We start from the raw sequence: 15,284 nt of genomic DNA on the forward strand, positions 1-15,284 counted from the left end.
CATCTAGCATGCAGCTTGGCACCAGGATCCTACTGGATGAAATGTTTCCAGAGACTTCTAAGAGAGGAAACCAAATGTAGTATTCAATCCTAGCAGCCCTCCTTTTTGCATTTATTTATATTTATTAATTTATTAAGGTAAAATTCACCTAACATAACATTAACCATTTTAAAGTGAACAATTCCGTGGCATTTAGTATCTTCACAATGTTGTGCAACTACCACCTCTATCTAGTCCCAGAACGTTTCCATCACTTCAAACTAAAACCTTTACCCATTAAGCTGTTTCTCCCCCACTATCTTCTTTCCCCACTCCTGGCAACCACTAATCTGCATTCTGTCTCTATGGATTTCTCAGTAAATTAGGAATAGAAGGGAAATTGCTCAACGTGATAAAGGTATTTATGAACAACCCACGTGAACATCATACTCAGGCAGACCCTAGACAAGCTGAAAGAGTCAAATACAGTAATTTCTGAATAAGATCTGCTTTGCTCCTCTGGAACCAGGGACCAGGATCCCACACTGGGGACGTGGGCTGCTGGTCTTCAAGATGCCACCAAGCTGGGGACAGGGTAGGGCAAAGGCCAATCAAAGCACCATAAAGCGTTTCTACCGTTCTTTTTTAAGTTGCTTTTTTTCATCTCTGGTGTGTCCTCGTTTCCTCCCCATGTTCAACAGGGCACCCGTCCTCGCCACCTGCGGTGGACACCGTGCATGACAAAGTCCTGGGAAAGTATGTCAGCTTAGAAGGATTTGCACAGCCTGTGGCTGTTTTCCTGCGAATCCCTCTTGCCAAGCCCCCCTCTTGGATCCCTGAGATTTGCTCCACCGCAGCCTGCAGAGTCCTGGAGCTTCATGAAGAATACCACCTCTTACCCTCCTATGTAAGCCCCTGGGGTGTGACTTTGGCATCTTTTGGTGAGGATGATTGTCTCAAAGTGATGCAGAAAAGAGTCAAGGCATTCGTCTGATTGATTTTAGTTTGTTCTGGGATTCAAGTGAACAACACAACAGTTTCACCGTTCATGGAGCTTCCATTCTAGCAGGGAGAGACAGATTTAAAAAAATGCACATTAATAAATAAATTATGTAATATATTTAGAAAACCAAAACTCAACCCACTGCCTTTGAGTCAGTTCTGACTCATGGCAACCCTGTGCATTACAGAATAGAACTTTTCTATAGAATTTTCTTGGATGTGCTTTTTACGGTAGTCATTCACCAGGCCTTTCTTCCATGGGCCACTGGGTGGGTCTGAAAAGCCAACCATTAGGTTAGCAGTCAATTTCTAACCGCCTGAGCCACCCAGGCACCTACGAGAGGGTAGAACTGCCCCATGTTGTTGTTGTTGTCAGGTGCCATCGAGTCATTTCCAAATCGTAGCAACGCTATAGGACAGAGCAGAACTGCCCCACAGGGTTTTCAAAGCATGGCTGATGGATTCAGAGATCTGACTTTTTGGTTAGCATCATGAGCTCTTAACCACCACACCACCAGGGCTCCAGAATTGCCCCATAGGGTTATATAGTATGTAACAGTATGATAAATGATTTGGGAAAAATAAACAGTTGACTGGGTGAGGAAGATCAGAAGAAATGATCCTGTTTATTCTCCTGCCTTGAACCCTGGAGTGTCTGGGGAGTTGGGCCGGTGATGAGGTGGGGAGAGTGTGACATCTAGGTGAGTTACCAACTCCCAGGTGTATCCAGCTGACTCTTCATGAGCAGAGAATTGTCCATGGGTCCCAGTATCCCTGGCCAAGTGGGTCAAAAGCACAAAGCTTTCCTGGCTGGCCTCATGCCTCCCCACTTGGGGATTTGGGCCACCTGCCTCCACCCATTCAGACATAATTTTCCTCAGCAAGACAGTTCTGAGGGCTTCCAAAGCCTGGCCTTTGGCTGCTTTCCTTTTTTTTTTTTTTTTTTTAGTACTCTACTCACAGTTTTTATTTCTCGAGTACACATGTAATACTTATTCATTACAGAAAAGTTAAAAAAAAAAAAAAACAGAGAAGTAAAAGTAAGAAAATTAAAATCACATACAATTCTACCACCCAGAAAGTGCTGCTATTAATATTTCAGAATTTTTTTAGACTTTTTTTTCCTTCCTGTTGTATCACTATACTTTCTCCCTTTGAGACGGAATCATACTCTACAGCCTGTTTTATTCACATAAAAGTGTATCCTGAGCATTGTCCTATGCCATTAAATATCATAGTCCGACATTTAATAGCTGCATTCAATTCAGTGCTTGAACCATGATTTATTTATCCAATCTCCTATTTGGGAGTATTAAGCTGTTTTTGATGTTTTTTGATAACAAAAATAACACTATGATGAACATCCTATAGATAAATCTTTGTGCAGAGCCATCAACATTTCTTTAGGGTTAAGTTCCAAGAAATGACATTCTAACTGGGATACCTTAAGTGAGTCCTAGCCTCCCCATCCCTGACCCCTCTCAGCCCCCTTCTGCCCCAAGTAGCCCCTTACCGATTCCAATGTCTTAGAGACTGATAATAACAACTCCACATAGAGGCTTAAACTTCCCAGTCCACAGCCTGGCCTGAGCCCTGGAGACACCTCTTGGCTTAGACCTGGTTGAAGCTCAATGGTTCTTTCTTCCCTTCCTCCCCAGGTGCTCCCAAGACACAGTGTCAGGACAGGTGACCTCGGAACTCATTACCAACAGAAAGGAGAGCATTCCCCTCAAGTTTTCTGAAAACTGTCTTTACCTAAATATTTACATCCCCGCTGACTTGACGGGGAAGAGCAGGCTGCCGGTAAGCAGTGGGAACCATCCTTCAGGACTTGTGAACTACAGCTCTCTAGGGTTTTCTGGCATAGACAAGGAGTGGGTGAAGGCAGCTTGGGGTGAGGGCATCAGGGTCGAGGCTATTATTTTAGGGTTCCCAGTGCTTCCTTTGGAGTTGTTACTGAAAGCTAGGTCCTTGTCTGGCATGCTCAGACTTGCCAATTATCTGGACACTAGTCTCGAAAGAGAAAGTAACTTGATTACAATGTGACGAGCAAGAAGCCTAGAGGAAGTTCCTCAGATTTGACTCCCTGAGTTACAGGGAAGCAGGGCTTATACGTGATTTGGGCAGCAAGATGGCGGCCACACAGGCGTACTGGGGAGAGAAAATTCCAGAAAGCAGCCAGGAAACAGGAGGTGACGTGGTTCTTGTTGGACCTCTCGCTTTGGAATAAGGTCCCAGTGATGATTTTCCTTCTGATTCATTCCTCCTGTTGCCGCATCCTCTGTTGAGGTCAATTAGTGATCACAGCTGGCCCTTCTGCGCATGTAGGGCAGGCCAAATCTGGGTTGGGCTAGTTTAAGGACTAATGGAAATTTACTGGCGCTCGTAGGGTCAGGTTACAGAGTCCCTGAATAGTGTAAACGATTAACATGCTTGGCTGCTAACTGAAAGGTTGGAGGTTCAAGTCCCTTTAGAAACACCTCGGGACAAAGGCCTGGCGATCTACTTCAGAAAAATCAGCCACTGAAAACCCTATGGAGCACAGTTCTACTCCGACACACATGAGTGACCATGCATTGGGGGTAGACTCCATAGCAAATGGGCTTTCTTTACCCACCAGGGTCAGACAGGGTGACCATGGGAAACCCAATAAGTTTTCCAGTATCTCAGTTTCCACCTGGTGACATATGGCATCTGGAGGAGTTTGCTGTACAACACTCATGCAAATTGTCATTTTTCCAAGTTCTCTTGTGCAGATAGATGGACAAGAGTGATTACTCTTAGTTGCTAGATTAGGAATCTGATACCCAGAGCAGCTAAGACATCGTTTCAGATAAAGTTAGAGCTGGAAGGAATTTTAGAGACAAGTGAACATTCCAACCCTTCCTTTACAGACAGGGAAGATGAGGCCCAGGGATGAGAAGGGAGGTCACACAGTGAGTTGGCAGGCAAGAACACGGGTCTCCTGATTTTCAAAATAGTGCAGGTGGCATAGTGGTAAAACACTCAGCTGCTAAACAAAAGGTCGGTGGTTAGAACCCACGTGCTGCTCTGCAGGGGTAAGATGTGGCAGTCTGCTTCCATAAAGATTTACGGGGTTTTTTTAGGGGGGCTCTTTGACCTAGACTAGGACATTGAGCACGTGGGTGGCCTTTCCTCAGTCCATCAACATCTGTCTGCGACAACTCTCCGTGCCCCATACAGAGATGGGGGCTTGGGGTGTGGAGCCTGGGACGGTCCCAGAAGCACTTTCCTTTGCCCTTGGCCTGCTTTCTGGGATTTTCTTGTAGCTGATTTCCTTTGCTAACTCTTTTTGGCACAGGCTGATGGCCCAGTGAGTCAGCACTTCTGTAATAAACAGAGGCCCAGAGGTGGGAGAGGCTGCCAGACACAGGCTAGAGAGGTGGGGCAGGTGCTGCTGGGGGCCCAGATTACAATCGCTACTTTGAGAAAGGAGGTGATCTCTGGGGTGGAGGAGAGAGGGACGTTAGCACTCAGCCAATCTCCCAGGAGCACCCCGGGCATGGTGCTCAGGTGTGAGGGAGGGTGTCTGTGAACTTGTGCCTAGAATTGGCCCTATATGTGCTTTGCAAGGCCCAAGGAGGTGGGGGCAAATGTTCACTCATTCATTCTTCTATTATGAATGTATGGAGTCCTGGGTGGTGCAAGCAATTAACATGCTCAGCTCCTAACCGAAAGGTTGGAGGTTAGAATCCACCCAGAGATGCCTCAGAGGAAGGGCCTGGTGATCTACTTTCATAACAATCAACCATTAAAAACCCTGTGGAGCACAGTTCTACTCTGACACACATGGGATCGCCATGAGTTGGAGTCAACTTGACAGCAAATGGTTGGTTGGTCCTCCATATCCATAGTTAGGCTTGGGGGTTAGGGGAAAGGAAGAACCAAAAAGCATTACAACCCGGCCCCTGCCCTCAAGGACCTTACTATCTGGGCAGTGCAGACATATACTTCTTTAACAAATTATTGTTGACCAGCTCTGGGGCTCAGCCTCCACTCAGATGTGGCTATAAATTCAGTCCCTACCCCCAGAGGGAGGCAGTGACTACAGGTATGGGAGAAACAGTGGCTCTGGGAACCTGGAGGCAGGAAAGAGTCTAGTTATGGACACAGGTTCTGGAGCCACAGGGTCTGGGTTCAAATCCTGATTCTGCCTCTTACTAGCTGAGAGACTTGAGCAATTACTTACCTTCTCTAAGCCTCAGTTTCCTCCAAATGGCAATAATCACATATGAATATTAAATCATGCATATAGAGCCTTTAACTCAGCATCTAGCTAAGCACACAAAGCAAGTGCTCATTAAACATCAGTTAGAGTTGAGAGGAAGATCTTACTCCTACTCAAACAGTGGGCTTACTGCACTGTAGTCATTGCCTACAGTGTGCTGGGGAGCTCAGCATCTGAACTCTGGAGCCAGATGGCCTGGGTTTAGGTCCTGTTTCTACCACTTACTAGCTGTGCGACCTTGAACAAGTTAAGTGTCTCAGTTTTCATCTCTGTTAAATGGGATAATATTAGTACCTACCTCATGGATGGTTTAATGAGCATGAAATGATTTTAAGTGCTTAGAAGAGAACCTGGCACATAGTGTGTATTATAAGAGGGTCTCTTCTTTTTATTGATAATATTACTATTTTAGCCATTCTCACTTCTCACCTGTTATGTTATGTGAGTTCTTCAAATTCAAGAACCATGAGCTGTGAATGATTGTGTCCACTCTCATCCTCAATTCTTAGCACAGTCCCTGGCACATGGGAGTGTGTCAGCTTGGAAGAGGTGGATTTTAGGCTGGGCTTTGGAGGGTGGGTGCTGTTTGGGGATTCAGAGGAGGAAGAGGGAAGTCATGCTAGGAAGAGATACCATCGGGGGCATGTGCTCATCTTGAGATAATCATTTGCTCTGGGGGAGAAGTTCAATTCACTCCAGAATAGTTAAATAAGGTAAAGGTGAAACATAAAGTCCGCCGCTTGCAGTGCTTGCTGAGCTGGGTGAGCAGTCCATGCTCCAACCTTGCCGGGAACTGTGGACTTTGGAAAACAGCCTCCTTGGGTTGTGGCCTAGAGATCGGTAGCCAAATCAAACAGCCTCTTGAGGTCCCTACAAGCTCTGCTTCCTATAACCAATATGATTACTTCCTCCTGTCCAGGTGATGGTATAGATCCATGGAGGTGGTCTGGTGCTAGGCGGGGCATCATCATACGATGGGCTGGCCCTGTCTACCCATGAAGGTGTGGTGGTAGTGACCATTCAGTATCACCTAGGGATCTGGGTATTCTTCAGGTAAGATATTGGATTCTCCCCACTGCACATTGGCCCTCAAAGTAAGGGTGTTAGGACTTAGCTCTGATCAGGTCAGCCCTCAAGGATACCTTTGCTAAGTTCCTTAGTAAGACATTCAAGTCCTTTCGTAAGCATCCCACCACCAAATTCTAATTCCCTGGCCACACTGGTCCACTTACTTCTGAGCTTTTGCATATGTTCTTCCCTCTGCCTGGAATGCCTAGTCTACCTAACAAACTCATATTCATCCTACAAGGCCCAGCCCAAACATTACCTCCTCTGAAATACTCATCTCAGTACTTTGCATATTCCTCTATCATGACAGTTAACATGCAGCACAGCAGTTAAATGTTTACACACAAATATTTGCCAGATGAATGAATGTAGAGTCCTTAATAGAACAATGCTGTAGGAGGGGAAGGTAGGTGAAGACCCCTGCGTCAGGGATGTGGAAGCCCCGTCGTATTCTGAAAGGCCCAGCTGGGGCCCCCACCCCATCTACAGTCTTGATAGCCCTGCTATAACATCTCTGTCCCCAACCCTACCCTCTTCTCTCACTCACAGCACTAGGGATGAGCACAGCCAAGGGAACTGGGGTCTCTTGGACCAGGTGGCTGCACTGCACTGGGTCCAGGAGAACATTGCCAACTTTGGAGGGAACCCGGGCTCGGTGACCATCTTTGGAGAGTCTGCAGGAAGTGAAAGTGTCTCTGTTCCTGTAAGTGCCCCCGACACCTGGCCTCACACCCAGCCGTAATACTCGTGGGCCCCTTGGAGACCTGCCATTCAGCCATGGGCACCTTTTATTACAAGGCCTGGATTCAGGGCTGACTCCGCTCACTGCCCAACATCAGAGGGTAAACAGCTAATGACCAAACTCTCCTCGGCCCCCAGGGAGCTCAAAGCTCAGCTTTGTGTCCTGAGGCCATACGTGTGAATCTCAGACACAGCCTGCAGCCATGATGTTCTCCTTGTCTAGCCTGGTTGAGCTCTCTCTCTCTTTCCTATCCATTGTAATGTTAGGACTTACCTCACTTTTCTTGGGAAGTAGGGGTGGGTATAAATTATGAATAAGAGGAGGCAAGGACAAGAGCAAGACAGAGTATCATTGTTTGGCTTGAAGCCGGATCCATATACACATCAAGGGGAAGCAGAGCACTAGAAAGGGTGCAGCCTCCTCTGAGGTGGTCTAATGGCTTTTCCATGTCAGAGAGGGAGGACAGCTATGTCTGTGACTCAGGGATGGAAGTGTGCTGGGGGAGGTGGTCTGGGGGGGTGGACAGAAGGGATGAGTGATATGAAGAGGGGACAGAGAAGGATGGGACCGGGGTTGTGGGACATAGACAAAATATGGGGACACAAGTGTCCAGTTCTTGGAACTTGAGCTAGCAGCTTACCTGTCGATCGTGGGATTCATCGATGTTCTCAGCCTGTGAGCAAGAACCCTACTCTCTGACCTGCCGATCTTGGGTTCTCCAGCCACCGTGAGTACATGAATCAGTAGAAGCCTCTATCCTCACCCACAGATTTGGGACAATCCAGCCTCTACAACCTCATGAGCCATTTCCTTATATAAATCTCTCTATATACATGTATTTATATGCTTTACTGGTTTTTCTTCTCTAGAAAACCCAGCCTAAGACATTTGGTACCAAAAGTGGTTCTAGGGGAGCAAAATTGTAAGGATGAGTTTTATAAAATTGGTTCTCAAGTCTGGCTAGTCATAAAGATGTTGATGACTCTGCTTCCATCAGTAAAGAGGGCACTGCATATCCATGGCATAAGGTAGAAATCCAAATATGCAAAATATCACCACCAGTAGATCAGATATTGGTGAAAGACGAGGCTCTGGGTGGTTTCAGGTGTGATACCTTTCTACAGTTTAGTCAGAATGAGAGTCATAAGGAAGCTGGTTGGTTTGTCCTACTTTCACTAGACAAACTGGTGAAAGAAAGAGATGCTCTCAGGGCATCAGAGTCAGAGCTCAAGTGCCGCATAAATGACCTGAAAGTTTCCACTTGTGTTTTGAAAGAAAGCCTTATTTCTTGTAGTAACAGAGCTGATATTGCTGAAAACCAAACCCACAGTCTTATTGTAAGAGTGGCTGAATTACAATGCCAACTCAACTGCCAACTTCCAGAGGTGTCTAAAGTTAAAGTGGGGACACTGATTAGGAAGAAATGGGATCCTGAAACTTGGGATGGGGACATATGGGCAGATAATCAGGAAGCTGGAGACATTGAGACCCTAAATTCTGTTGAATCACTCTGGCCAATAGGACCAGCCCTGTCACTCCCATCTAAAGAGATTACTCCATGTTTTTCTGCTAAATAACCCTGCCCAGTAAAACCATTATCCCTTCCGCTCCCATCTAATGAGATTAGCCCAGCTGCCACTAAAGAGCCCTTGTCTGAGTCATTACCCAGGACATTACCTGAGGCAGATGCTCTACAAGACAATGCTGAACATTCTCAAAATATTTCCCCACTACTGACTTTGGCTGCTAGACATATACTAGACTTAAGTCCCAGTGGAGCCCCCAAAGGTAAACTACAAAGTATGACCCAGGAGGAGGTACGCTACACTCCAAAAGAACTGCTTGACTTTTCTAATATGTACAAACAGAAAACTGAGGAATATGTGTGGAATGGCTGTTAAGAGTGTGGGAAATAGTCCAAGGAACATAAAGATGGATCAGTCTGAGTATATTGATATGGGTCCACTAAGCACAGATTCTTCATTCAATATTTCAAATGGAGAAGTTAGGAAAGGATCTAATAGTTTATTTGGTTGGGTTGCTGAAGCATGGATTACTTGGTGGCCTACTCTGAATCAAGTTGAAGTACCAGACCTGCCTTGGTATACTGTAGAAGAAAGTGTCCAAAGGCTTAGGGAAATTGACATGCTAGAGGGGATTTATCAGGTTAGACCCACAGACCCACACATGGAGTGCCCAGAGGACACACCTTTTAGCACAACTGAGAGGAATAGATTTGTGAAGGGAGCCACAGCATCCGTGAAGACTGCTGTGATTGCTATTGTATGTAAGTCAGATTTGACAGTGGGAACTGCCCTAACTCAGGTTAAGACTCCTAACTACAATGGGGCTGATTGGACCCCGCGGTAGTAGGATCCAAATGGCTGCACTCAATCAACAAAGACAAGGTGGGCGTGGTTACACTAATGGACAGCAGAGTCAAATCAGTAATCAGAATAGTCTGACTCGCTCATATGGATTTAGGATGTTGACTACGTAGTCATGGTGTCCCTAGGAGTGAAATAGATAGGAAATCTACTATTTACTTGATCTGTACAAACGGATGAATTCTAGGTTAGGTGAACAGCAGTCTAAATCAAATCACCAGAATAGAGAGTCAGGGTCCCTCAATCAATTCCCAGACTTGAGTGAGTTTGGAGACCCACAACTCCTTGCATGAAGCAGAGGCCGAGTCCCCTTGAGGAAGGACTCCAATACACTGCCAAAAATTTTTACTGTTAACCTCTCTCCCAGCCTTCCTCAAAGGGATCTATGGCCCTTTATGAGAGTGACTGTTCATTAGGGAAAAGGAAATAATCAGAATTTTCAGGGATTACTGGCTACTGGCTCTGAACTGACACTAATTCCAGGAGACCTGAAACATCACTGTGGCCCTCTGGTCAGTGTGGGAGCATATGGAGAACAGGTTATTAACGGAGTCTTGCTCATGTCTGTCTCACAGTAGGTCCAATGGGTCCCCAAACCCATCCTGTAGTAATTTCTCCAGTTCCAGAATGCATAATTGGAATAGATATACTCAGCAACTGACAAGACCTTCCCCCCCCAGTGGATCCCTGACAAATGGAGTAAGGGCTAGTATGGTAGGAAAAGCCAAATGGAACCCATTAGAACTGCCTCTACCTAGGAAAATAGTAAACCAAAAGTAATACTGCATTTCTGGAGGGATTGCAGAGATTACTGCCACCACCAAGGACTTGAAGGATGCAGAGATGGTGATTCCCACCACATCCCCTTTCAACTCACCTATTCTGCCTGTGCAAAAAACAGATGGATCTTGGAGAATGACAGTGGATTATTGAAAACTTAACCAGGTGGTAACTCCTATTGCAGCTGCTGTTCCAGATGTAGTTTCATTGCTTGAGCAAATTAACACATGTCCTGGTACCTGGTATGCAGCTATTGATCGGACTAATGCCTTTTTCTCCATACCTGTTTTGAAGGACCATCAGAAGCAGTTTGCCTTCAGCTAGCAAGGCCACAATACACCTTCAGTTGCCTACCTCAGGGCTGCATGAATTCTCCAGCCCTATGTCATCATTTAGTCTGCAGGGACCTTGATCACCATTCCCTTCTGCAAGACATCACAAGGGTCCATTACATTGATGACATTACGCTGATTGGACCTATTAAGGAAGAAATGTCAATGACTCTGGACTTATAGGAAAAACACTTGCATGCTAGAGGGTGGGAAATTAATCCCACAAAAATTCAGGCACCTTCCACTCAGTGTAGTTTTCAGGGGTCCAGTGGTGTGGAACATGTCGAGATAGTCCTTCTAAAGTGAAGGATAAGTTATTGCATCTGGCTCCTCCCACAACTAAAAAGAGGCACAATACCTAGTGGGCCTCTTTGGATTTTGGAGGTAATGTGTTCCTAATTTGGGTGTGCTACTCTGGCCTATGTATCAAGTGACTCAAAAAGCTGCTAGTTTTGAGTGGGGCCCAGAATAAGAGATGACTCTGCAACAAGTTCAGGCTGCTGTGCAAGCTGCTCTACCACTTGGGCCATATGATCTGGCTGATCCAATGTTGCTTGAAGTGTCAGTGGCAGATAGTGCCATTCCTTGAGGTGATCATCCAGCAACCTGGTGGCAAGTTGATTGTATTGGACCACTTCCAGTATGGAAAGGGCAGCATTTTGTTATTACTGAAATAGACACTTACTTTGGATATGGATTTGCCTTCCCTGCATGCAATGCTTCTGTCGAAACTACAATCCATGGACTTACAGAATGCCTCATCCACCATCATGGTGTCCCACACAGCATTGCCTCGGATCAGGGGACTCACTTCACAGCAAATGAAGTGTGGCAGTGGGTCCATGCTCGTGGAATTCACTGGTCCTATCGTGTTCTCCATCATCCTGAAGCAGCTGGCTTGATAGAAGGGTGGAACAGCCTTCTAATGACACAATTATGGCACCAGCTAAGTGGCAATATCTTGCAGGGTTGAGGCAATGTTCTCCAGGAGACTGTGTATGCTCTAAACCAGCATCCAATATATGGTGCTGTTTCTCCCATAGCCAGGATGCATGGGTCTAGGAATCAAGGGGTGCAAATGGGAATGGCACCACTCACTATTACCCCTAGTGACCCACTCACCAGATTTTTACTTCCTGTACCCCAATCTTATGCTCTGTAGGTCTAGCGGTCTTAGTTCGAAAAGGAGAAATGCTCCCACGTGGAGACACATCACTGATTTCATTGAACTAGAAGCTAAGAATGCCACCTGGCCACTTTGGGCTCCTTATGCCTCTGGATCAACAGGCAAAGAAGGTAGTTACCATACTAGCTGGTGTGACTGATCCTGATTACCAGGAGTAAACCTGATTGATATTACATCATGGAGGTAAAGAAGACTATGTCTGGAATGCAGGAGATCCTTTAGGGCATCTCTTAGTACTACCATGACCTGTGATTAAAGTCAATGGAAAACTGCAGCAACTCAATTCTGACATGACTACTAATGGCTCAGACCCTGGTCACCCCACCAGGCAGGATGCTGGATGAGGGCAAAGGGAATACGGAATGGGTGGTGAAAGAAGGTAGTTCTAAATACCAGTTACAGCCACGTGACCAGTTGCAGAAATGAGGACTGTAATTGTGATAAATATTTCTGCTTTGTATGTGTGCATCAAATATTTTTGTTCTCTTCACTTATGAAATATAAGATGTAAACAGGGCTAGTGCATTTCTGGTTATATGTGTGTTCACTGTATCATGTTAGGCAAAAGTATGACTTTATAATTGTCTTTATTCAGAGATTCTGTATGGTTTCAGGAGTTGTGTGCAGGTGTCAAGTTGACAAGGAGTGGACTGATGGTTAAGATTTTGTGTCAAGGAGGCGGGGCCAAGATGGCAGAGAAGTCAGACACTTCCTATGGTCCTTCTTACAACAAAAACCCCAAAAAAACAAGTGAATTGATTGTATATGACTATCTAGGAGCCCTGAACATCAAAGACAAAGTTGAAGGATCAAACTCAGTGGTGGGGGAAGGGAGAGACAGTTTGGAAGCAGCAAGGAATTGCCAGACCTGACCTGGCAGGAGCCTGAAACCTTCAGGCTGGATCAGCTCCTGTGCGCGGTGAGGCTAGCAGTGGTGCTCGGGAGGCATTTTCCATGTCGATAGAGGCCCAGCAACAGAGAGTCTACTAGGCTATCCAGAACCAGTGAAAAGCAGCACTCAAGTGGCTAAAGATAAGTACTTGCGTGTGGCCTACTGCGGGGATTAAAAAAAAAAAAACATTTGAGAAAAACCTCTCTCCCATTTACCCTCCACCTCCCCACTTGGCACTGGGTCCCTGGCTGGCTTCAGTGATTACTGAGTCCCCTGGGCCAGAAGAAGGACCCTTAACACACCCTGAGCCATTCTCTGGCCTTGGAGAGGGAACAAATTAACAACCAGGAAAAAATAATATGCCAGCTCCCCTCAGCAAGAACCTCAGGGTTGGAACAGCTCCTTTGCCTAGGCACAGGCAAAAGGGGTCCACAGACTTTGAATGCCTTTCACCCCTGCATAGACTTGTGTGGGCCCATTCCAAGATGGCGAAGTCAGATGCTTCCTATGGTCCTTCTTACAGCAAAGGCCTGAAAAAACAAGTGAATTGATTGTATATGACTACCTAGGAGCCCTGAACATCAAAGACAAAGTTGAGGGATCGAACTCAGTGGTGGGGGAAGGGAGAGACCAAAAGCACAAGAAATACAAAAGGGAGTCCTCTGGTTAGAAAGTCAACAACATTAGGTAGCAACCCAAGACTAGAACATGGACAGAGCAACCAGATATCTATCAACTCAGATAAGGAAGTCACAAAAATAAATCAAAGCTAAAACACTGAAAATAGGGGAACAAAGATATCAATATGTAAAAGATGACAACATTAAAATGAAAAAGAGGGACTAAAAATGTAGACATGGATTTTTTCATATAGAGAGGAAGTCGAGGCAATATAAACAAATAAAAGTCTTGTTTAAACTTAGAAAAATAAGAGTAAATATTAAGATAACCACAAAGGAAACTAACAATTCTACACATCAAAATAAAAAATAAGAAAAATATAAGGGCTCATGAAATACAAAATCAACAACAATAAAAAAGATGTAAAGACAATACATAAAGAAAAAAGACTTAGCACAGAAAATTAAATGAAACAAAGAAACTGTCAGCAACACACAAAAAAAGACATCAAAATGACAGCATTAAACTCATACCTATCAATAATTTTGCTGAATGTAAATGGACTAAATGCACCAATAAAGAGATAGAGAGTGGCAGATTGGATAAAAAAAAAAAAATGATCCGTCTATATGCTGCCTACGAGAGACATACCTTAGACTTAAAGACACAAACAAACTAAAACTCAAAGGATGGAAAACATATATCAAGCAAACAACACTCAAAAAAGAGCAGGAGTGACAATACTAATTTCAGACAAAATAGACTTTAAAGTAAAATCCACCACAAAGGGTAAGGAAGGACACTATATAATGATTAAAGGATCAGTACACCAGGAGGACATAACTATAATAAATATTTATGCACCCAATGACAGGTCTCTGAAATACATAAAAAAAAACTCTAACAGCATTGGAAAGAGAGATAGACAGCTCCACAATAATAGTAGGAGACTTCAACACTCCACTTTCAGTGAAGGGCAGAACATACAGAAAGAAGCTCAATAAAGACACAGAAGAACTAAATGCTACAATCAACCAACTTGATCTCATGGACTATACTGAAAATTCCACCCAACAGCAGCTAAGTATACTTTCTTTTCCAATGCACATGGAACGTTCTCCAGAAGAGACCACATACTAGGCCATAAAGCAAGACTTAACAGAATCCAAAGCATCGAAATATTACAAAGCATCTTTTCTGACCATAAAGCCATCAAGTAGAAATCAATAACAGAAAAATCAAGGAAAAAAAAATCAAACACATGGAAACTGAACAGCACCTTGCTCAAAAACTACTGGATTATAGAAGAAATTAAGGACAGAATGAAGAAATTCAGAGAATCAAATGAGAATGAAAACACATTTTACAGAACTTCTGGGAGACAGCAAAAGCAGTGCTCAAAGGTCAGTTTATAACAATAAAAGCACACATCCAAAAAGAAGAAGGGGTCAAAATCACAACATTAAGCCAACAACTTGCATAAGTTGAAAGAGAGTAGCAAAAGAAGCCTCAGGTGCCAAAAGAAAGGAAATAATAAGAATTAGAGCAGAAGTCAATGAAATAGAGAATAGAAAAACAATTGAAAGAGTTAACAAGACCAAAGGCTGGTTCTTTGAAAAGATCAACGAAATCGATAAACCTTTGGCCAAGCTGAGAAAAGAAAAACAGAAGAGGAAGCAAATAACCCATATAAGAAATGAGATGGGTGATATCACAACAAATCCAACTGAAATTAAAAGAATCATAACAGAGTACTATGAAAAATTGTACTGTAACAAATTTGAAAACCTAGAGGAAATGGACAAATTTCTAGAAGCTCACTATCTACCTAAACTAACACAATCAGAGGTAGAGCAACTAAATAAACCTATAACAAAATAAAGAGATTGAAATGGTAATTTAAAAACTCCCAACAAAAAAAAGCCCGGGCCAGGACGGCTTCACTGGAGAATTCTACCAAACTTTCAGAGAAGAGTTAACAGCACTACTACTAAAGGTATTTCAGAGCATAGAAAAAGATGGAATACTCCCAAACTCATTCTGTGA

General features: G+C 44.3%; 1 protein-coding gene across 1 annotated transcript in view; it reads left to right on the forward strand.

Moving 5' to 3' along the window:
* The window catches only part of LOC101341050 (liver carboxylesterase 1-like), a 48,031-nt gene that overhangs the window by 2,985 nt on the left and 29,762 nt on the right, over positions 1-15,284 (forward strand). The window contains 5 exon segments of the mRNA XM_012554167.1: positions 681-799; positions 801-886; positions 2,640-2,784; positions 6,150-6,283; positions 6,848-7,001. Of these exon segments, the coding sequence (XP_012409621.1) occupies positions 681-799; positions 801-886; positions 2,640-2,784; positions 6,150-6,283; positions 6,848-7,001 (638 nt within the window).

The sequence above is a fragment of the Trichechus manatus genome, unplaced genomic scaffold (genome assembly GCF_000243295.1).
Source record: "Trichechus manatus latirostris isolate Lorelei unplaced genomic scaffold, TriManLat1.0 scaffold00014, whole genome shotgun sequence".
NCBI classification, from domain to species: Eukaryota; Metazoa; Chordata; class Mammalia; order Sirenia; family Trichechidae; genus Trichechus; species Trichechus manatus.